This window comes from Delphinus delphis, chromosome 3 (genome assembly GCF_949987515.2).
Source record: "Delphinus delphis chromosome 3, mDelDel1.2, whole genome shotgun sequence".
Classification (NCBI taxonomy): domain Eukaryota; kingdom Metazoa; phylum Chordata; class Mammalia; order Artiodactyla; family Delphinidae; genus Delphinus; species Delphinus delphis.
The window spans coordinates 55609001-55631417 of NC_082685.1; the positions used below are offsets into that span (position 1 = coordinate 55609001).

The 22417-nt window shown below is 40.4% G+C and overlaps 2 protein-coding genes and 1 non-coding gene across 3 annotated transcripts; all 3 read right to left on the bottom strand.

Moving 5' to 3' along the window:
- Positions 1 to 2736: 2736 nt before the first annotated feature.
- TRNAW-CCA (transfer RNA tryptophan (anticodon CCA)) lies at positions 2737 to 2809 on the bottom strand. The gene has a single exon. It is a non-coding gene; the product is annotated as a tRNA-Trp (tRNA).
- An 11141-nt stretch (positions 2810 to 13950) lies between these two features.
- LOC138413859 (protocadherin beta-17-like) lies at positions 13951 to 17207 on the bottom strand. The gene has a single exon (XM_069540517.1). It carries the CDS (start codon positions 17205 to 17207, stop codon positions 14814 to 14816), a length of 2394 nt encoding a protein of 797 aa, XP_069396618.1. The 3' UTR covers positions 13951 to 14813.
- A 2586-nt stretch (positions 17208 to 19793) lies between these two features.
- Positions 19794 to 22202, bottom strand: LOC132423207 (protocadherin beta-6-like). Its single transcript, XM_060008682.1, has one exon. The coding sequence runs from the start codon at positions 22195 to 22197 to the stop codon at positions 19804 to 19806; it is 2394 nt and encodes a 797-aa protein (XP_059864665.1). The 5' UTR covers positions 22198 to 22202; the 3' UTR covers positions 19794 to 19803.
- Between the last annotated feature and the right edge of the window lie 215 nt (positions 22203 to 22417).

Genomic DNA, 22417 nt, shown 5'->3' on the forward strand with positions numbered 1-22417 from the left:
GGTAAATCTATGATTATCTTTTCCATTTTACTTTTGGTTATTAATCTGTTTGGGTTTTGTTTCTTTTTAAAGTAATTTGTAGTTTATTTTTAAAAACCATTTATTTTATCTGGATTTGCAAACATTTTGGTATTATGTTTTCGATTTACAAACATTTTGGTATTATGTTTTCAATGCATTATTTATCTCTAGTTATAATTCTATTCTTATTAGTAATATTTAGTACTTTATCTCGTTTTTATTCTTTTTTTTTGTTTTTGGCAGTATAGGACATTTAAAAAATTTTATTATTATTTGGCTGCACTGGGTCTTAGTTGTGGCACACGGTATCTTTAGCTGTGGCATGCGGGATCTAGTTCCCTGACCAGGGATCGAACCTGGGCCCCCTGCATCGGGATCGTGAAGTCTTAACCACTGGACCACCAGGGAAGTCCCCTCCTTTTTATCCTTGAGGAGACTTGCAAGATCTCTATTATACTGATCTTTTAAAATACACTTTTTTCAAATAATCTTTGACCTTGATTCAAAATCAAATAGCACTAAAAGGTTTATAAGAAAATACAGTAGTTTTCTGCACTTTCCCTCCTCATTTTCCTAGTTCCCTTACCAATAGGAGACTTTTTTTTTTTTGAGGTAACATTGGTTTATAACCTTATTTAAGTTCCACGTGTACATTACATTTTGACTTCTGTATACACTATGATGTGTTCACCACCAAAAGTTTAGTTTTCAACTACACAGTTGACCCCCTTTACACATTTCATCCTACCCCTACACCTCTTCTCTGGCGGCCACTACTCTGTTCTCTATATTTTTTTGTAATTAAAAAAATTTTTTTTTTGCCACGCCACGTGGCATGTGGGATCTTAGTTCCCCGACCAGGGATCAAACCCACACCCCCTGCATTGGAAGGGCAGAGTCTGAACCATTGGACTGCCAGGGAAGTCCCACTTACTCTGTTCTCTATATCTATATGTTTGTTTTTGTTTGGTTTGGTTTGTTAGTTTATTTTGGTTTTTTATATTTCACATATGAGTGAAATCATACAGTATTTGTCTTTCTCCTTCTGACTTATTTCACTTAGGATAATATCTTCAGGGTCCATCCATGTTGTAGCAGATGGCAAGATTTCATCTTTTTTGTGCTGAGTAGTATTCCATTGTATGCGTGTGTGTCACATCTTCTTTATCCATTTATCTGTCAATGGGCACTTAGGTTGTTTCCATATCTTTGCTATTTTGAATAATGCTGCAATGAACATGGGGTGAATATATCTTTTTAAATTAGTGTTTTCATTTTCTTTAGGTAAATATCCAGAAGTGGAATAGTTGCATCATATGGTAGTTCTATTCTTAGTTTTTTGAGGAATCTCCATACTGTTTTCCATAGTGGCTGCACAAATTACATTCCCACCAACAGTATATGAGGATTCCCTTTTCTCCATATCCTCTCCAACATTTGTTATTTCTTGCCTTTTTGATAATAGCCATTCTATTGGGTGTGAGATGATATCTCACTGTGGTTTTGATTTGCATTTCCTTAAAATTAGGGATGGTTGAATATCTTTTGATGCGGCTGTTGGCCATCTCTTTGTCTTCTTTGGAAAAATCTCTGTTCAGATCCTCTGTTCATTTTTAAATCAGGTTGTTTTGTTTTTGTTGAGTTATATGAGTCTTTATATATTTTGGATATTAACCCCTTATTGGATATATGATTTGCAAATATCTTCTCCCATTCTTTAGGTTGTCCTTTTGTTTTGTTGATGGTTTCCTTTGCTGTGCAGAAGCTTTTTAGTTTGATGTAGTCCCATTTGTTTATTTTCATTTTTGTTTCCCTTGTCTGAAGAGACATATCCGGGAACAAATTAAGACCAATATCAAAGAGCATACTGCCTATGTTTTCTCCTGGGAGTTTTATGGTTTCGGGTTTTACATTCAAGTCTTTAATCCATTTTGAGTTGATATTTATGTATGGTGTAAGATAGTGGTCTAGTTTCATTATTTTGCATTTGGCTGTCCAGTTTTATCCCATGTCCCCTGCATTGGCAGGCAGATTCTTAACTACTGCATCAGCAGGGAAGTCCCACTTTTTTTTTCTTGAAGTTAATGATTGCCTTGCCTTTTCATTTGCTTGGTTTTCTTTAGATATGTGTCACCTATTCTTCTCACACTTCCAATTCCTCTCAATACAATTTTCCACATGGTCATTCCCATGTCTCCTGAGATATCAGTTCTCCTTAAAATTGAGTGGTTGCTCCCTACATCTGCTGCATAGGTCTCATCCTGGAACTTTCCTTTGCTGTCATTCTTGGAATTCCCTTTGCCTTTTATTCTGATTGGGTTTCCTATCTCAAGGATTTTATTCTTCCTCTTTTTTGGTTTATTCTATAGCTTTAAGAGATCACATCCTCCGAGAGTTTCATCTGATTGAAGATATGTCAGGGGACTTGCTGATGATATCCTTTGAAATGCCTGTCTCTTGAGTCATACAGCTCCAAACTGGACTAGTTGTTCACTGTACTGGAGACAAGTGTCATCCTGGGATCATCCTTCAACATCATGTGGAGATTCATTTTACTTGTTCTGCTTTGGTTTTTGTTTGTTTGTTTTGTTTTGTTTTAATATTTATTTATTTGGCTGCACCGTGTCTTAGTTGTGGCATGTAGGATCTTCATTGCGGCATGTGGGATCTTTAGTTGCAGCATGCGGGCTCTTAGTTGTGGCATGTGGGATCTAGTTCCCTGACCAGGGATCGAACCTGGGCTCCCTGCACTGGGAGCATGGAGTCTTAACCACTGGACCACCAGGGAAGTCCCTCACTTGTTCTGCTTTGGACCATCTCTTTTCGCTTTCTTCTTACTTCCTCTCTCCTAGATTACTCTCACATTTTGATAGATATCTTCTAGTAGTTTCCAGAGAACAGTGTATGAGAGGTAAATTTTATTGTGACCTTGAGTGTATTAAATTATCTTTATTTTACTCTCAAACTTGATTGTAAGTTTGACTAATTATAGAGTTTTAGGTTGGAAATAATTTTTCTTCAGAATTTTAAAATATTTTGTCCATGAGCTCTAAACCAACGTGTTTGTTAAGAAGTCTAAGGTGAATTTTATTTTATATCTTCTTTTTGAGACCTGTATTTTTAGTTCTTCTTGTAGTATGTTGTCATTGTCCCAAACATTTGAAAATTAAACACTGATGTGTCTTTGAGTTTATTTTCATCCATTGTACAGGACAATTGGTAAGCAGTTTCATCTAGGAAACTAATTTCCTCCTGCTCTTAGAAATTTTCTATTTTCTCCAATTTACCCTATTTTTTTTTTTGCTTTGCTTTGTTTTTATTTCTTTTTTTTCCATTGAGAAAAGGGTTTTAATAAAGTTTTTTATCAATTATATAACTATTTGGAAAAAGATAAAATTAAGATCTATTCCTTACACCATACTGCTTTGTTTTTATTTCTATATTTCTTCTTAGAAACTTTCTTTAGGAGTCTCATTCAGGTGTCTGTTCTTGATTTAGTTTGGGAGACTAAAGAGCTCAGTAATAGTTTTGAGCGTGTTATCAGGGCTTGTCCATTCTGATTATTACTCTAATGTGAACTGGGAGCTCTTGTTGTTGGAGAAACCTCAGTGTCAGTGTGATTAGGTCTTTTCACTTCGACTGGTCAGATTCCCCAACTCTTTATAAAAATCTCCTACCCAGGAGAAAAAGGTATAGATTGAAAAGGTAAAGGATTGAATGGCGGAAGTGGAGTGTAGGCCTGCATTATTCAGGATAGGTTAGGTTATGCTTCAGTACTAAACAGTTACTCCAAATCTTAGTGATTTAACACAATGAAGGTTGATTTCTTTCTCGCACTACATGTCCCATACAGTTCAGCATGGGACCCTCCTCATAGCTGTCAGTGAGGGATCCAGGCTTCTGGAGACTCCCGTCTCCACAAAGGCTTTCATGATCACTATAGTGGGCAAAGTAAATGTGTTAAACCATGCACTGTCTCCAAAAGCTCCAGCCCAGAAATAATATATTTCACTTCTCCCATTTTAATGGTGAAATGAAATTACATAGCCACGTGTATTTTTTTTTTTTTTTTTTTTTGCGGTACGCGGGCCTCTCACTGTTGTGGCCTCTTCCTTTGTGGAGCACAGGCTCCGCACGCGCAGGCCCAGTGGCCATGGCTCACGGGCCCAGCCGCTCCACAGCATGAGTCACATGTATTTTAAAGAGGAAATAGAATTGAAATTCTACCATGTGTCTGAGGGGAGGAAAACTGAAATATTTGTAATTGGTCCCAGTGACTAAAATAGCATTTTAACAATCAACATTCACTGTTTAGATGGTCACCTATTTCCACTACGCATATTACCCCTGCCCTCAGTTTTGACTGTGGACCCTCTAATATGATGACTCTCTTTTCCTTCAGTCATCAGAAAACAAAACTCCAGACTTACGCTAGGGATGGGAAAGTAGGTTACTCCATGACTGGAGTCAGGGAAAGTGATTTGACCATTAGAGATTTAACTGATTCTCAGGCAATTTTAACACAATTCTCCTTATTTGGCACCCTGTCATCATTTCCAGAGTGTCTAGGGCTGATAGTTCTGATATCCAATACTTCTGAAAATCCTGCAGTCTAACCATGATTGGTTCTCAGCTTTTCCTACTTCAGGATGGGTGGTTGGTTTATCAGTTCTACTAAGTTATCCATCTGCTTTCCAGCTACTAAGATTTTTATCTGCTGTCTTATACCTTATTCTCTCCATACTTATAGATTTATATTTTTGAAAATATCTCTTCACTTTTGTGTTAGTGCATTTTTAGAGAGAGCCAAATTAAAGGCACATGTCCAATCCACCAATTTATCTCAAAACACCCTTGAATTTTTCAGAGAAATAGACTTGTGTTTAATTGGTCAAATCTATGTGATTTTTATTCTATTTAAGTAATTTATGCTTTTATATTTAAAAATTCCATTTCTTTTATTTTCTTTATTTTTAAAATTGTTTTTCTTGAATCCTGAGTTGTTTGCTTAGCCTATTTGTTCTAATAAATCTTGATTTCTAAGAAATGCATGTAAGTCTCACTATTTTCTCTATTCATTCTTTGGTTCTTACCTTAAATATCACTTATTTAAAAAGCTTACTATATCAGCTAGAATTATGTTCTATATAATTTTAGCCTGAAATAATAGAAAAACCCTAACAACAACTGCTTATACAAAATAGAATTTTATTTTTCTCTCATAAAATAAGGCTAGTGGCTGAAATGCACTGCATGATATCTGGGACCCAGTCCCATTCCATTTTGTTGCTTTACCATCTTCAGGACATGACCTTTACCTCACAGTCCAAGACAGCTGCCTAATATCCAGCTATTACATTGCCATTCAGACCAGCAAATAGGAGAAAGGGAAAGCTGTGCCTTCCTTTTTAAAAGGCTGCTTCTAAGAAGTATTCCATGGCACTTGTGCTCATGTCTCACCAGCCATAACTTAGTTATAAGACCATACCCAGCCACAACAGAAGTTGGAAAGTATAATCTATAGCCCACATATCCACATGGGCAGCTAAAAATGAGAAGTCTGTTAATAATAAATAATGAGAGAACATATATTTGGGTGAAATTAGTAGTCTATGCCATACCCACTCAGATCACAGCTGTAGCCCCCACTACCCACTAGGAGGAGATAGGATCAAATAAATTGCCTGATTGGATTGGTTTTTAGAGGAGCATATGATTGTATTTCTCCATATTGGTGGTGTGTTTTATTTATTTATTTTAAAAATTTATTTATTTATTTTAAAAATTTATTTATTTTATTTATTTATTTTTGGCTGTGTTGGGTCTTCGTTGCTGTGCGCGGGCTTTCTCTAGTTGCAGTGAGTGGGGACTACTCTTTGTTGCGGTGTGTGGGCTTCTCATCCTGGTGGCTTCTCTTGTTGCAGAGCACAGGCTCTAGGCATGCAGGCTTCAGTAGTTGCGGCACACAGGCTCAGTAGTTGTGGCTTATGGGCTTAGTTGCTCCACGGCATGTGGGATCTTCCCGGACCAGGGCTCAAACCCGTGTCCCCTGCATTGGCAGGCAGAGTCTCAAGCACTGCACTACCAGGGAAGTCCTGGTGGTGTGTTTTGCAGTCAAAAAATTCTTGTTCCACTGAAAGTTTAGCCCTCAAAGCAATTAAGTACTAAATTCAATTTCTGGGACAAGATCCTTTGAACCAGTGATGCTTCCCTAGTGTGCTATTGGCACCTGTCATCCATTCCTACTTCTTTTTATTAACTTTAAAAAATTTTAGGGTCTGCAAAGCTTAAAACTCCATTTTACAGACTCCTTTGAATTATTATTCTGGATGTAAATTAGATTTTACCAGTGAGATGCCTTCACATGAGCCTTTGAAGACAGGCAAAGGTCATCTTCACGTTGTCATTGCTGCTGACCAGCAGGTCAGAAAGATGTGAGTGCTTGCAGCCAAGTCAGCATTTCTGTGTCTAGCCATCAGTTTCATGGGGAACTGGAGGCCATTGCGGCAGCCAGACTCTATGTTCCACTGTGTAGTCACCAATTTTGGAGGTGGGAGAGGAGAGGCCGTTGTGGGAGTAGCAGTTTGGGTAGTAGCAGCAGCAGCAGCTTCCTAATTTCTCGATGGCAACAATGGTAGTATGCCTTCAAAACCAGTAGTTCAGTGTTGATTCTTGCTTCTGCTTGTCCAGTTCTTCTGATTTTGTAAGCAACTAATTCCCTCTATAAAATTTCTTTTTTTTCCTTTAGTTAGATGTACGTAGAATGGTTTCTGTTTTTTTGTTTTTGTCTTGAACTCTGAATAATTCAGTTTTATACCTTCACTTGAATTATAAGGAATAGGAGCTTCTCAATTAGAGTTTGTAAAGGAAAAGATGTAAAATATAAACTCATTAAGCAGTTAAGGCACTATTCTCTTAAGCTAACATGTCTTGGTTTAAGAATAGGGAAGAATGAAAAATTATGGGTGCACTCCTGAGAGACTAAGGATGAAAATTTTAATAAATTTAATGTGTATATTTTTACAAAACAGAGCATGGTCTAAAAGTGAGCCATAAACACTTTCTTTCGCCCCTCACAGGCAACATGGTAGATAAAAATCACTTTTAAAATTTAATTATCTGTGGATAAATAAGAAAAGGGCTCAACATCACATACATTTTAAAAGATGATAACTGGCTCACATTGTTTTTTTCTTTTTGGCCACACCACTCAGCATGTGGGATCTCAGTTCCCCCCGGCCAGGGATGGAACCCGTGCCCCCTCCAGTGGAAAGATGGGGTCTTAACCGCTGGACCACCAGGGAAGTCCTTGGCTCACATATCCTAAATGATACATAATTAGGTGAATGAAGCAAGTATCAAATAGTGTAAATAGTATATAAGCATTTTATAAATAAAATATTTTGTTAGTTTTTTAAAAATAAATTAATTTTTTTTATTTTTGGCTGTGTTGGGTCTTCGTTGCTGGGTGCGGGCTTTCTCTATTTGCGGTGAGCGGGGGCTATTCTTCATTGCGGTGCACGGGCTTCTCATTGTCATGGCTTCTCTTGTTGCAGAGCATGGGCTCTAGGTGTGCAGGCTTCAGTAGTTGTGGCACGTGGGCTCAGTAGTTGTGGCTTGCAGGCTCTAGAGCTCAGGCTCAGTAGTTGTGGCGCACAGGCTTAGTTGCCCCGTGGCATGTGGGATCTTCCCGGGCCAGGGCTTGAACCTGTGTCCCTTGCATTGGCAGGCGGATTCTTAACCACTGTGCCACCAGGGAAGCCCTTGTTATAGTTTTTAAGTTTATAAAGCCAGACAATAAAATAACAGATTGAAATTTATTCATTAATTTATTCAATACTCATTCATCCATAATTACTTCAGTATGTATTTTTCTAAACACAGTAGAAAAACAGCTCTCTCCATGAGGAGCTTATAATTTAATAGGGAAGGGAGATCATTGATTTGACTGGGCAGAATACCCAATGAATGGAACATTATATTCAATGGATTCAAAGAAAAAATAGCCTAATATGTCATTGAAATTATGGCAAAATTGAATCTTCAAATTGAAAAGACATTAGGCAGAGCCTTTTATTTCTGAAACTGATGAAAATTCAGATGAACCTCATGTGGAAAACAATAAAAAGTGATGGACAGGACAAGACTTTTTAAAAATCACTTTAGGGAATTCCCTGGTGGTCCAATGGTTAGGACGCTGCACTTCCACTGCCAGGGGCCTGGGTTGGATCCCTGGTTGGGGAACTAAGATCCAGAAAGCCCCATGGTCCAGCCAAAAAATGAAATAAAATAAAATAAAATAAATCACCTTAAAATATTAAAGAGGTGAAAATAGCCTAATTTTTTTTTTTTTTTTTTTTTTTTTTTTGCGGTACGCGGGCCTCTCACTGTTGTGGCCTCTCCCATTGTGGAGCACAGGCTCCACATGCACAGGCTCAGCGGCCATGGCTCACGGGCCCAGCCGCTCCGCGGCATGTGGGATCTTCCCGGACCGGGGCACGAAGCCGTGTCCCCTGCATCGGCAGGCGGACTCTCAACTACTGCACCATCAGGGAAGCCCAATAGCCTAATTTTTGATGGAAGCCTGTAATAGAAGGGTAAACAGTATATCAAAACAACAAAACTTCTAATTCTTTCAGGGCATGTGAAAACATTTTCCCTTGGGCTTTGATTAGAAGCGATGTGAGATCAAAGAAATACAAATCAAGTCTCAGGGCCAGCCAGAGGTGCAGCATATTATATGAAGATCCTGCCCATTTTAAGGGACCCCACAGGGCTACATCCACAATATAAACACAGTGTAAACACCAAAAAAATCTAAACCTGCTCCCTCCCCTCAACTCCAGGGAATTATATAGAAGGCTCCCTGGTGTTAAGTAGAGCAGAAGAAAGAGAAGAGAAAACATGCGGGGGAAATTGTAGCTACAGAGTGGGCCTCATGTGTGTTTGTATTTTGAATCTGCATAGGTTGACTTGCAAGAAACCTTAAGCTATAACTTGGTTTGTGATGGTCCCCTATTTATAGTGTTTCTATCCTGGCTAAAACAAATGAAAACCACTTTTGAAAGATGGAACATGCAACCAAGGCTTTGAGGACACCCTACAAATAAATTTTCAGGTGCAGTCAACCATATAATTCACACGAACAAACAGACAACATAAATGAGAAGAATAAGAAACAATACAGCAGAAATAGACCCATACAAACTTCAGATGTGGGAACTATCAGAGTTAAAAACCATTTATACTTACCATATATAAGTAAATAAGTGACATACTTGAAGCTGCACAGAACAGATTGAAAGGGTACACCGAGCTCCAGGGAAGATAATACAGAAGTATCAAAATTAAGACATAACCTGATAAAGATAATGAATTTCAAGGGTAGAAAGCAAGTCATCTACAGATGAAGAAAATAGCCTCAGACTTCTGCTTATCAACATTTAATACCAGAACACAATGGAAATGTCTTCAGGGTTCTGAGGGAAAGATATTATGGCTCAATAATGTTATACCTAGCCGAGATGTTCAAGTACAAAGATAATAATGCAGCAAACAGGGAAGAATTTATAAAACATTGCATTAGCATTCATGAGTGCTTATTTTGAAAAAAACTACTTAAGGATAAAATTCAGTCAATTTATAGATGAACTGAGAAACTGATGAAAGGGTTAATGTAATATTTGGTATCAACAAATCTCTGAAGAAAGTTGACTGAAGAATTTTATACCCAGCTAAATAACACTTCTCAAGCATGTGATAATTCAAGAAATACAGCACCTATAAACTCTTCTCTAAAGGATTACACCTAATGAAATCCAGTAAACCAAGAGATGATGCACTATAAATAATTCAGTTTTGGGGAAGCTGGGATAAAATAACTGAGAGTAAGGATGGCATTATCATTTCCAGTTTGAGCATACCAGTTTATATCAATTCCCCCCTGAAACTTCATTTAAACAATAGAGAGCAAAGGTTTAACATAAATGAACCTATGAAGACAAAAAAATAGAAGAGTAAACAGCAGGGGAGAAAAGTCACTAAAATTTTTGGAAGATGCAAAGTATACAAACAATTGGTTATGGACAGATTTTACTTTTTTCTGTTGTCAAATGAGAGTAGAAAGTAGGGGTGCAGGTGGGTAGGATTAATAAGAAAATCAAATCCAGCCAAAGTAATGATTCATATTGAGAGTCCAAGGAGAGGTTGAAAACAACAGTGGCTGAAAATCTGTACAAGGACTACATGTATCTGAGAATTCCTTCCCCAGTCACTGAAGCAAGGTGCCCTCCCTTTTCTCTTAGTGGCAGGAAATGGGAGGTACACTATTTGTAGATGTTATATAGACAGGGCTGGACTGAGGGACACTAGCACAACTGAGAGTAGGGCTGAGACCTTATTGAGAAGAGTATTAAAGAAATTCTACATACTGATTAAGACCCCATTTCCAACCAACGAGCTCTCAGAGCGCTGAGTGCCTTCCTTATAATACCTTCCACCACTACTCCCATTCTTACTGAATTCTTCTCTGGAAAACAACATAGGTCCAAGAGAAGAGATTTACAGATATTAACTTTTGGTCCCCAAGCAAAATGTTTTTTCCTATTTAATTATCCTAAGGTGAGATCCACCACTCAACTAGTCCCACCCAAACATGCAGTGCCTAATCAGCTTTTTATTGTCTCATGGAAAAAGAACAAAAACAAAAAACAGACAGCCAAGCAGCATAATACATAAAAAGGAAAGTCTCTAACATGAGAGTGGAGAACAAAGACAGAGAGGATAAAAGTAATACTAAAGAAAAATGAAATGCTAGGATTAGAAGGAAAATTTTAAAAACCTTAAAATTAATATCTTCAGAAGTATAAGAAAAGACCAAGCCTCTGTGATACAATAAAAGGCTGCCATTGATTGATAAAGACCTAAGTATAAGGGCTAAAACTATAAAACCCTTAGAAGAAAACATAGGTGTAAATCTTCATGATTTTGGATTAGGCAGTGATGTTTTAGATATGACACCAAAAGCATAATAAGCAACCAAAGGAAAAAATAAATAAATTGGGTTTCATTAAAATAAAAAAATCTTTTGTGCTTCAAAGGATACTATCAATAAATTTAAAAGACAAACCACAGAATAGGAGAAAATATTTGTAAATCATATGTCTAATAAGGGTCTAGTATCCAGAATAAAGAACTACTCCAACTCAACAATAAAAAGACCAAAATCCTATTTTTAAATGTGCAAAGCATTTGAGTGGATATTTCTCCAAAGAAGGTATTCAGATGGTCAATAAGCAAATGAAAAGATGCTCAACATCATTTGCCATCTGGGAAATGCAAACCAAACCACAATGAGATACTACTTCACACCATCTAGGATAGCTATAATCAAAAAGTAAATAACAAGTGTTGGTGAGGAGAAACTGGAACCCTCCTACACTGTCAATGGGAATGTTAAATGGTACAGTTACTTTGGAAAACAGTTTGACATTTCTTAAGAAGTTAAACAGAGTAACTGTATTTATGACCTAGCAATTCTAATTCTGGGTATATGCCCAAGAGGATCAAAAACATACATCCACATAAAAACTTGTACATGAATGTTCACAGCAGCATTATTCATAATAGTGAAAAAGTGGAAACAAACCCAAACGTCCATCAGCTGATAAAATGTGGTACATCAATACCACATTAATATTATTTGGCCATAAAAAGGAATGAAGTATTGATATGTGCCATGACATGGATGAACCTTGGAAACATGCTAAGTGAATGAAGACAGACCCAAAAGGCTACATGTTGTATGATTCCATTTATATAAAATGTCCAGAACAGACAAATCCATAGAGACATAAAGTTGATAAGTGGTTGCTGAAGGCTAGAGGGAGGAGAGAAGGGAAAGTAACCAACCACTAATGGGAACCAGGTTTCTTTTCAGGGTGATGAAAATGTTCTGGAATTAGACAGCAGTAATGATTGTACAACTGTTTGAATATGCTAAAAACCACTGAACAGCTTTAAAATGTGACTGTTAGGGTATGTAAATCACATCTCAATTTAAAAATTAAAAGCTCAAAAGCTATAGAAAGAACCTTCAGAGAACAAGAGAGCTTTTTGAGAGGAAAACTATACTAGCAAAAGCTTAAAACTCAATCAGAAGTGTTAAAAAATAGGTTGAGAAAATCTATTAGAATCCAGGGAAATAAAGACAAAAATAGTAAATAGAGAAATGTTAAGAAAAATTAAATATCAACCAAGGAGGTCACTATACAACTAACAAGAGTTACAGAATAAGAAAACAAAGAACACTGAATAGAGGAAATCATTTTTTAAATTACACACACACACACACACACACAAATCCCAAATCCTGTCTTAGTCTAAAGAACACATTACACAAGATTGACAAATCTCATTGGGTATTTATCACAATAAACGACAAAATTCTTACACTATGACACATAATTAAGAAATTCTACAACAATGGAGATAATATATGACCTAATTTCATCTTGAGCGAGGTTTCTCAGCTACAACACTATTGGCATTTGGGGCCATATACTTCTTTGTGGGCAGGGGGCTGTCCAGTGCATTGTAGAATGTTTAGCAGCATCCCTGGCCTCTACCCACCAGATGCCACTAGCACCATCTCCTCCACTTGTGACAATCAAAAACGTTTCCACACATTACCAGATGTTGCTGGGTGGCAAATTTGCCCCCAGTTGAGAACCAGGGATCTAGGAAAAAAATAGGTCTCAGAAAAAATGGGTAATCAGAATGTTGAATATCTCAACATTGGAGATTAGAAGACAATGAAGCAATGCCTTCAAAATACTAGTAGCAAATAATTCCTCACCTATAATTCCACATCCAACAAAATCAACAAATCAACATTTGATTTTATAGCATCCAAAATTTTCAGATGTTCAAGTTCTGAATAAATTTGTCACCAAATATTTTTCAGGAATTTAGGGGGGTAAACCAATAAAGAGGAAGACATAATAAATGCAGAAAATGAAATCAAACACATGAGAGAGAGAAAAGAAATTTCCAGGATGAAGGGTATAGCAAACCCCAAACTGCCATTTGTGGAGTAGGTCTAGAGAGAAAATAGTGTACAATTGAGCAGGAGTCTGGGTGGCTCCACAATAGCTCCAAGAAAAAATAATGGAACTGAGAGGTTTTCTTTATGGGCTTAATAATACAATGAGGAGCTTTAGACTTTAGAAAGTATGGGGATAACTTTAAAATATGTACATAGAAAAATTTACACCTATGTTTTCTTCTAAGGGTTTTAAAGTAAAGTGGAAAATGAGGCAATTATTAACTTAAGAGTAAAGAAATAGAAACAAAATCTTAGAGCAATATGAGGTTTGGGTCTAAGTGATATTTACATAGTCATAATTATTTAAACACTATTTAAACAGAATAATGATACAGGTATGAGAGAGGATGGGGTAGAAGAAATGTGCAAGTTTGTGTGTGTGCCCTTTGGAAGTAAATGGATAATATCTAAAACTTAAATTTGAGAAAAAGCATTTTGTAAACATATTATTTAGAAATATGGAGGCAAATATAATGGGGGAAAAAAACAAAAGGTTCAAAAGTTGTTACCTCTGGACAGACTTGAATAAGCTTGAAAAAAGTAGCGTTATTTGACGACTTAAATATTTGAAACATAAAATGTCTAAACAATTATGAAGATTATCCTTTTAAAACACATTGTAAGTGTTATAAACATTGTTAAGGTAACTACATATAACAAAAGTATAAAGTAAGGTGAGGAGAGGAGGAAGTGATTATTGCTAATATCTTAATATGCACCATACTCCTGTTTGTTAACCTTATAGGGAATATTTACTTAAGCTTAACCAAGTTCTGTAGTTTCATATTATTTTTATTGTATTTCAGTAAAATCTGATGGTTTTAATTATAAAGAAGCAGTTTCTTACAGATTCGTTTTATAAAATTATTTCCATCCAGCTAGTAACTTATAAGCATCATAGAAATATTTTAGAATGATGATGACATTGATAATTATTCATGAGTGGGAGAATCATGGTGTTAATTCACTTTCTCTTTTGGTCTTATTGAATATGTTTGAATCATGTGACTACATATTATTTTAAAAGAATGAAAATCATTATTTGCATACTAAAAACCATTTATTATGAAAAAGAAATCATAACTCTACCAACATTTTTTCTATTTAACTGGGATTAAGTCCTTTTAAATTATGGCAGACGGTCTAAATAATATCAATTTTGTAAAAGAGAATACTCAGAAAACATCCAGATAAAATATTAGTTCATTTGAGGAAAGACAATAGTGTTTTCAAAACAACACTACAGAAATCCAGCGATATTCGAGGTCACAAAATTTTTTGCATAGGTGAAAATTATTTTTAAACCTAAAAGCCATCATTTACAATAGCCTGACATGCTATGATAATCGTAAGACATAATTCTCTTAGTCATAACGAGATATCAACGAACAAGCTCAAATATCAGGAATCTGAAAACATTTGTGACTTCCGAAAATCTGACCACCAAAAAACTGAGACCATTTCACCATTTAATGTCTCATCTCACATGCAAAATGTGAAGGGCTTAAAAAAAAAAAAGACAGCAACAATAAAAAACACCTAGAGATTCTGAATGTAAAATACTTCAAACTATAAATATGACAAAACTTACGAATGAGTGAATATGTAAGCTCTATGTGAATGAAAGGGTTGGAAATTAATACATTAGTGAATATGATCATTTATCACGTCTTGTCAAGTGAGATTCTTAATTGAACCCCAAATGGTTTCTAAAGTTCGAGTTTTCCTCGGTGTCCGTACCAACCCCTTCACCCATGATGTTGGGGACAAGAGGTTTCAGACACTTGAACTCCCTGGTCCCGGAGCCTCCCGTCAGACACACCTCGTACTGGTAGCTCTGGGACAGGGTCCCCGTGCCGCTGACGCCCAGTAGGTGGTCCGGAAAGGGGCCCTCGGGCACCGAGCAGCGACCCACCGAGGCCGCCCCGCCCCTCCTGCACAGCCACACCGCGACGAACACCAGCACCGAAAAGAGGAAGAGCGACGACACCGACGCCAAGGCCACCACCAGGTAGACGGTGAGCGGAGCGGCCGGGGCCGCGTCCGCCGCTTCCGCTTCCGGGGCCGGCAGGTAGGGCTGCGAGAAGCCGTCCACCAGCAGCACGTGCAGCGTGACGCTGGCCGAGAGCGGCGGCTCGCCGTTGTCCTTGACCAGCACCAGCAGCCTGTGCTTGGCCGCGTCGCGCTCGCTCAGCAGCCGGGCCGTGCGCACCTCGCCGTTGTGCGCCCACACGCCGAACAGCCCGGGCTCCGTGGCCTTGAGCAGCTGGTACGACAGCCAGGCGTTCTGGCCCGAGTCGCCGTCCACCGCCACCACCTTGGTCACCAGGTAACCCGCCTCGGCCGCCCTGGGCACCAGCTCGGTGCAGGGCGCCGAGGCGTTCTGCAGCGGGTACAGCACGAAGGGCGCGTTGTCGTTGTCGTCCGCTACGAGCACGCGCACCAGCGCTTGGCTGCTGAGCGCGGGCGAACCGCGGTCGGCGGCGCCCACGCGGAACTCGAACGCCCGCAGGGCCTCGTAGTCCAGGGACCTCAGGGCGAACAGGTGGCCGTTGTCCGGGTTGATGGACACCAGGGAGGCCAGGGGCACGTGCGCGTCGAGGGGCGGCAGCAGCGAGTAGGTGACCTGGGCGTTGGCGCCCGCGTCTCTGTCTGTGGCGCGGACGCTGCCGATGTGCAGGGCGGGGCTGTTGTTCTCGCGGACGGACAGGGTGTAGGAGGTCTGGGTGAAGGCGGGGGCGTTGTCGTTGACGTCGGACACCAGCACGGTTATGTTGTGCTCGGTTTTCAGCCTGGGGGTTCCCATGTCAGTGACGGTGATGGTGATGTTGTACTCGGCTCTGCTCTCTCTGTCCAGCGCTCCTTCTGTTACCAAGGTGTAGAAATTTTCTACAGAAATTTTCAGAAGGAATGGGAGATGGTCTTGGATGTAACACATCATTTTGCCATTGTCCCCGGCGTCTGGATCTGAAATTCCGAAAATAGCGACCACAGTGTCAGGGGTGTTTTCTGGGATATCATTCATGAGTAATGACATGGTCAATTCAGGGGCGTTGTCGTTTACATCCGTCACTTCTATGGCTACAGTGCATTTTCCTGAAAGACCCCCACCGTCTGAGGCCTCAATTTCCATACGGTAAGATCGAATTTCCTCAAAATCCAACATTTTTTTTAATCGAATATCCCCCGTTACTGTGTTGATTTCAAAGGCCTGAATGACTTGATTTGATGATTGGAAAAATGAGTAGGAGAGCTCTCCGTGGGTCCCAGCATCCAAATCTCTGGCAGAGACAGTGATGACAAGGGAGCCTATAGGGCTGTTCTCTGGGACCTGCACCTCGTAGAGCTGCTGAGCAAATTCAGGGGCGTTGTCATTTATGTCCAGGACCATGATGAGAACCTGGGAAGTCCCAGTCTTTGGCGGTGACCCACCATCCAGCGCCGTGAGGGTTAACCTGAGCTCTGGCTGCTCCTCACGGTCCAGCTCTTTGGCCAGCACCAGCTCCGGGTATTTCCTGCCGTCGCTGCGATTTCGAGTGAAAAGGTGGAAATGGAAGTTGGTGCTAATTGTGTAGTTCTGAACTGTGTTACTGCCCACATCTAAATCTTGAGCTATTTTCAAAGGAAATGCGGTTCCTGTATGGCTACTTTCTGAGATTTTCAGTAGGATTTCATTTTCCAGGAACTCAGGGGCATGGTCATTTACGTCTTGGAGCTGTAATTCACCTTGAATAAACTGCACCGGGTTTTTCAGTAACACCTGGAAATGCAGTATACATGGATCCATGTCACCGCACAACTCTTCCCGGTCCAGTTTTTCTTTTAGGAGCAAATTCCCACTCTTGTGCTCGACCTGCAAATGCTGTTTATTCCCTTTGGAAAGAATCCGGGCGCCCCGCGAAGCCAGCTCTCCTAAGCCCAACCCCAGATCTTTTGCTAGGTTGGCCACAAATGAGCCGCTGTGTCTCTCTTCTAGAACGGAATACTTAATGACCGCACCACCCACCTCCCACAATAGTAATAGAATAATAATGGCAGTCACTTCCCTTTTTTGCGTTGCTTTGAGTAGCGGCGTCTCCATGGTTCCTCCGGGTCTAAAAGATGCAGTATTTAATCACAAAATAATTGTTTTGCAGCCAACTCTGCTATCTTGGTTCAGTAATCTTGAGTTAGCTCTTAACGTTGACAGGGGGATAGCTGCCTCTCTGAAATCTTCTTTACCCATCAGTGTGAATGTTTCCTTTGTGAGCTGCCAGAAACGGATCGGTTTTTATGGAGTCTGGGAGCATGCAGCGACAGTTTTTCACTCTCTTAACCTGCAGCGCCACCAAGCGTTCTGCTTCACAACTTCAGGTAGTCTTTATTTCAAAGAGTAACGTAATAATAGCTAAACTGCATTGAACACCTTTTGGGTCATAGAGTGTTATAAACTCCTTTCCCCCTCACCTGTGATGCAGTTTTGTTCAAGTATCTAACAACAGTTGTGAGAGCAAAGTAATACCTATTTATCTATATATTCATCTTCTCTATAAAGGTACAAGTTCAGTAGACAAAACTGGGCTCAAGATAATTTTATTTATTTATTTAATAAGTATTTCTCTGTGCAGGAATTTTTCTAGCTTCTCAGGATAAAGCGGTAAATTAAACACAAAAATTCTTGCTCTCAGGAGCTTACATTCTATTACAAAAATACGAATTTGTTCTATCGTGTTAGAAGTTATAAAATTTTAAATCCAGTTTCTACTCCCAGTCAAATTGCAGTGTGCCTGTAACTTCTGAAAAATGTGATTTCTTTTCAGTCTCTGTATACATAACCTTGGGGAATTTTTTTTCCTTCATAAACTCATTGTGTGCATAGCTCACTAAAGTTGAGAAGAAATGCCCATTTGTTTTATTGGAAATCAGTAAGTTCTGAATTCAGGCAATGTCTTTCTGCAAACATGAAGAAGGCAATAAAGCCAATGAAGTCAAACATATACTTTCTAGGGAAGGGTTTTGACCTGTCAGCATTGGACAGGGCCCATCCCAGTGTATACCCTCTGGAACTGTGCAGATGGGGTTACTGAAAAAATCCACTGCAACAAGTAAAGCCATGTGGTTGGAGTAAGAAGCAGTTCCCCCAAAGAAGAATGAAGGAGGAGAGGGGAAATATCTGGTAATACAAAACAGTAAGGGTTCCCTACACTCATTGAATTGATCAGTAATCATCCCTGACAAAAGAGCCATGATAGTTCATTTATTTGGACACAGAACACAGCTAAATATAATTTAGTTAAGCCCAGTTCCATTTTAATTAAGGATAAAAAGAAAATATTCACTCAATTGTCACTGCCAGACTTTGATGGGACCTTGTAAAGAGGGATATTTCATAAAATACTACAAATATAACCAACAAAAATAAAATCAAATATGGGTTAAACTGTGAAAGTAAATGATTTTGTGGTTAATAAAGATAAATGGTGCATACACAGGGCTGGAAGGGAAAATCTGACATAAGCTAGTAACCTGCTGCTCATAACTTACTTAGGGCTTGGCAGGTATCACACATATAGAAGGAGGAGGAGTTTGAAAAGTATAATTTGGATTTTACCAAAAATACCTCTGAACTTGCAAACTGTTAGACAAAGACAAGGAGATAAAATGTACTCTCAAGCACTTTATATTCTGTAATAGAGATTAGGGTGAACAAGGATGTTTTCTGTTTAGAAGGAAAGTTAAAACAGTGATATTTAATAATTTCACTTATTGGCAAGGATACTATATTGTAAAGAGAATATTAGTATTACTAATTCCTTGAAAGTTATTTTTTTAAATTCACTATTGGTATGTTAATAACATTTAGCAAATATTTATTAAGCATTTATAATTGGCTTGGTGTTGTTTTAAAAGGGCCAGCATATTCTTATATGAAGCTCACAAACTAATTTAATGTGTTGATAATTTTGTTAAGTCTATATTCATAGAAAATATGTATTGGCTATTGTGGTATACTGAAATACACATAAATATGAATGGCTATTTTAGCATTTAGTCATCTTTAGCGTTTATCTTTAGTTTTCCACACTTTAGTTACCCTAAACTTATACTGGGAATACAAAACAGTAAGTGTTCCCTACACTTATTGAATTGATTGGTAATCATCCCTGACAAAAGAGCCATGATAGTTCACTTACTTGGACACAGAACACAGCTAAATATAATTTAGTTAAGCCCAGTTCCATTTTAAATAATATCAAATACATTCAATAATATCACATTAAAATTTTAAATATTTGATTAAATAATATTAAATACATTAAAACTTTTCCCTACATAGCAGTAGTGATGACAGTTGTCACCACTACTTAGAAATACAATCTTAAGGACTTTGGAATATAATTTTTGTAAAAAGGATAGATTATTCAATTAAAAATTGTTTAAATAATGCAAATAAAAATTTACTTTTGTTCAAATTTTCAAATATACTTGAGTGAGAGTAATTTTTAAAAACTACTAACGATAATATAGGGAAAATACTGTGCATACCCAGTACCTGATTTTTTAAAATTTCACCCTAAGGAACAGTAATAAAATAATCAGGAAAACGGACCGTCAGTATTATGCATTAGTAACATGTAGGTTTAACTTAAAAGAGATTTCTAACTTATTAAGTAGGGTTTAATAGAATAATCTGATACTTAACTGAACAGGAAACTATTCCGAACGGTGGGGTTTTCCTCCATTTCCCTCCTAGTGCCCTGGGGAGGGAAGTTAGGGTGAATAGGTTTCAGAAACTTGAACTCGCTGGTCCCAGGGCCTCCCGTCAGACACACCTCGTACTGGTAGCTCTGGGACAGGGTCCCCGTGCCGCTGACGTCCACCAGGTGGCCCGGAAAGTGGCCCTCGGGCACCGAGCAGCGACCCACCGAGGCCGCCCCGCCCCTCCTGCACAGCCGCACTGCGACGAACACCAGCACCGAAAAGAGGAAGAGCGACGACACCGACGCCAAGGCCACCACCAGGTAGACGGTGAGCGGGGCGGCCGGGGCCGCGTCCGCCGCTTCCGCTTCAGGGGCCGGCAGGTAGGGCTGCGAGAAGCCGTCCACCAGCAGCACGTGCAGCGTGACGCTGGCCGAGAGCGGCGGCTCGCCGTTGTCCTTGACCAGCACCAGCAGCCTGTGCTTGGCCGCGTCGCGCTCGCTCAGCAGCCGGGCCGTGCGCACCTCGCCGTTGTGCGCCCACACGCCGAACAGCCCGGGCTCCGTGGCCTTGAGCAGCTGGTACGACAGCCAGGCGTTCTGGCCCGAGTCGCCGTCCACCGCCACCACCTTGGTCACCAGGTAATCCGCCTCGGCCGCCCTGGGCACCAGCTCGGTGCAGGGCGCCGAGGCGTTCTGCAGCGGGTACAGCACGAAGGGCGCGTTGTCGTTGTCGTCCGCTACGAGCACGCGCACCAGCGCTTGGCTGCTGAGCGCGGGCGAACCGCGGTCGGCGGCGCCCACGCGGAACTCGAACGCCCGCAGGGCCTCGTAGTCCAGGGACCTCAGGGCGAACAGGTGGCCGTTGTCCGGGTTGATGGACACCAGGGAGGCCAGGGGCACGTGCGCGTCGAGGGGCGGCAGCAGCGAGTAGGTGACCTGGGCGTTGGCGCCCGCGTCTCTGTCTGTGGCGCGGACGCTGCCGATGTGCAGGGCGGGGCTGTTGTTCTCGCGGACGGACAGGGTGTAGGAGGTCTGGGTGAAGGCGGGGGCGTTGTCGTTGACGTCGGACACCAGCACGGTTATGTTGTGCTCGGTTTTCAGCCTGGGGGTTCCCATGTCAGTGACGGTGATGGTGATGTTGTACTCGGCTCTGCTCTCTCTGTCCAGCGCTCCTTCTGTTACCAAGGTGTAGAAATTTTCAACGGATGTTCTTAGAAGAAAGGGGAGATTGTCATCTATAGAACAAGTAACCTGTTGGTTATGTCCAGAATCTGCATCCGATACGCTGAAAACTGCCACTATGATCTCAGGCAGGTTTTCAGGGATGGGGTTGGTAAGTGACGACATAGTCAGTTCGGGAGCATTGTCATTCACGTCCAGGACCTTGATGACTAAACTGCATTTTCCTGATAGTCCCCCACCATCTGTGGCCTCAACATCCACCTGATATGATTGAAATTCCTCAAAATCCAATGTCTTTCTCAGTCGAATTTCTCCCGTATTTGCGTTTATTTCGAAGGGTTGGTTAACATCATCGACTTGAAATAGGGCATAAGATACCTGCCCAAAGGATCCTGCGTCTAAATCTCTCGCTGAGACGGTGAGAACCAGAGAGCCCACGGAGCTATTTTCAGGGACTTGGGCCTCATAGAATTCCTGAGCAAACTCGGGGGCGTTGTCATTGCTGTCCAAGACCACGATCTGAATTTTTGTGGTCCCAGACCGGGGCGGAGACCCGCCATCCAGCGCTGTGAGGATTAGCCTGAGCTCGGGCTGCTCCTCACGGTCCAACGCCTTGTCCAGTACCAGCTCTGGGGACTTCCTGCCGTCCTTGCGGTTCCGAGTGAGAACGTGGAAGTGAGGATTGGAGCTGATTTTGTAGCTCTGAAGGCTGTTGCTACCAGCGTCTAAATCCTGTGCCATTTTCAAAGGAAATACCTTTCCTGGCATAGTAATTTCTGATATTTTTAGTAGCATTTCTCTAGCGGGGAACTCTGGGGCGTGGTCATTTATATCTCTAATTAGCAAGGCAGCCTGAAAAAACTGCAAGGGATTTTCCAGTAACACTTGGAAGGGTAGCACACAGGGCTCAGTAGAGCCGCAAAGCTCCTCCCGGTCCAGTTTTTCATTTAGCAGCAAATCATAGGTCTCTGGATCAAACTGCAAATACTGCCTATTCCCTTTAAAAACAACTCGGGCGGCCCGGGCAGCGAGCTCTCCCATTGTGAGTCCCAGGTCCTTTGTCAGGTTGGCCACAAATGTGCCACTTTCTGTCTCCTCCAGTATAGAGTACTGAATCGATTCTGAACCTGCCTCCCACAAAAGAATCAATATAATAAAGATCACCACTTGCCTTTTCTTATGATGTACTTTTGTTTGCACCATCTCCATTGTTATGTCTGGTTCCAGAGGAAAAATCCTTTTCCAATCCCAATCACCACGTCCGCCGTTGACCCTCCAAAATGTCTGCTATAAAATTTCAAATTCGTTCTTATAATTTTCTGGTGGCGTCCACTCCCCGAACACTTCTATCTTAGCTTTAGCTGTGTGTTCTGTATTTTTTTCTTGGGTTTCTCCGTGAAATGGAGTCCACTGAATGCAGAGCTTTTAT

Coding starts and splice junctions, on each gene's coding strand:
- LOC132423207 (XM_060008682.1), bottom strand. CDS start 22,197: ATGGAGATGGTGCAAACAAAAGTACATCATAAGAAAAGGCAAGTGGTG.
- LOC138413859 (XM_069540517.1), bottom strand. CDS start 17,207: ATGGAGACGCCGCTACTCAAAGCAACGCAAAAAAGGGAAGTGACTGCC.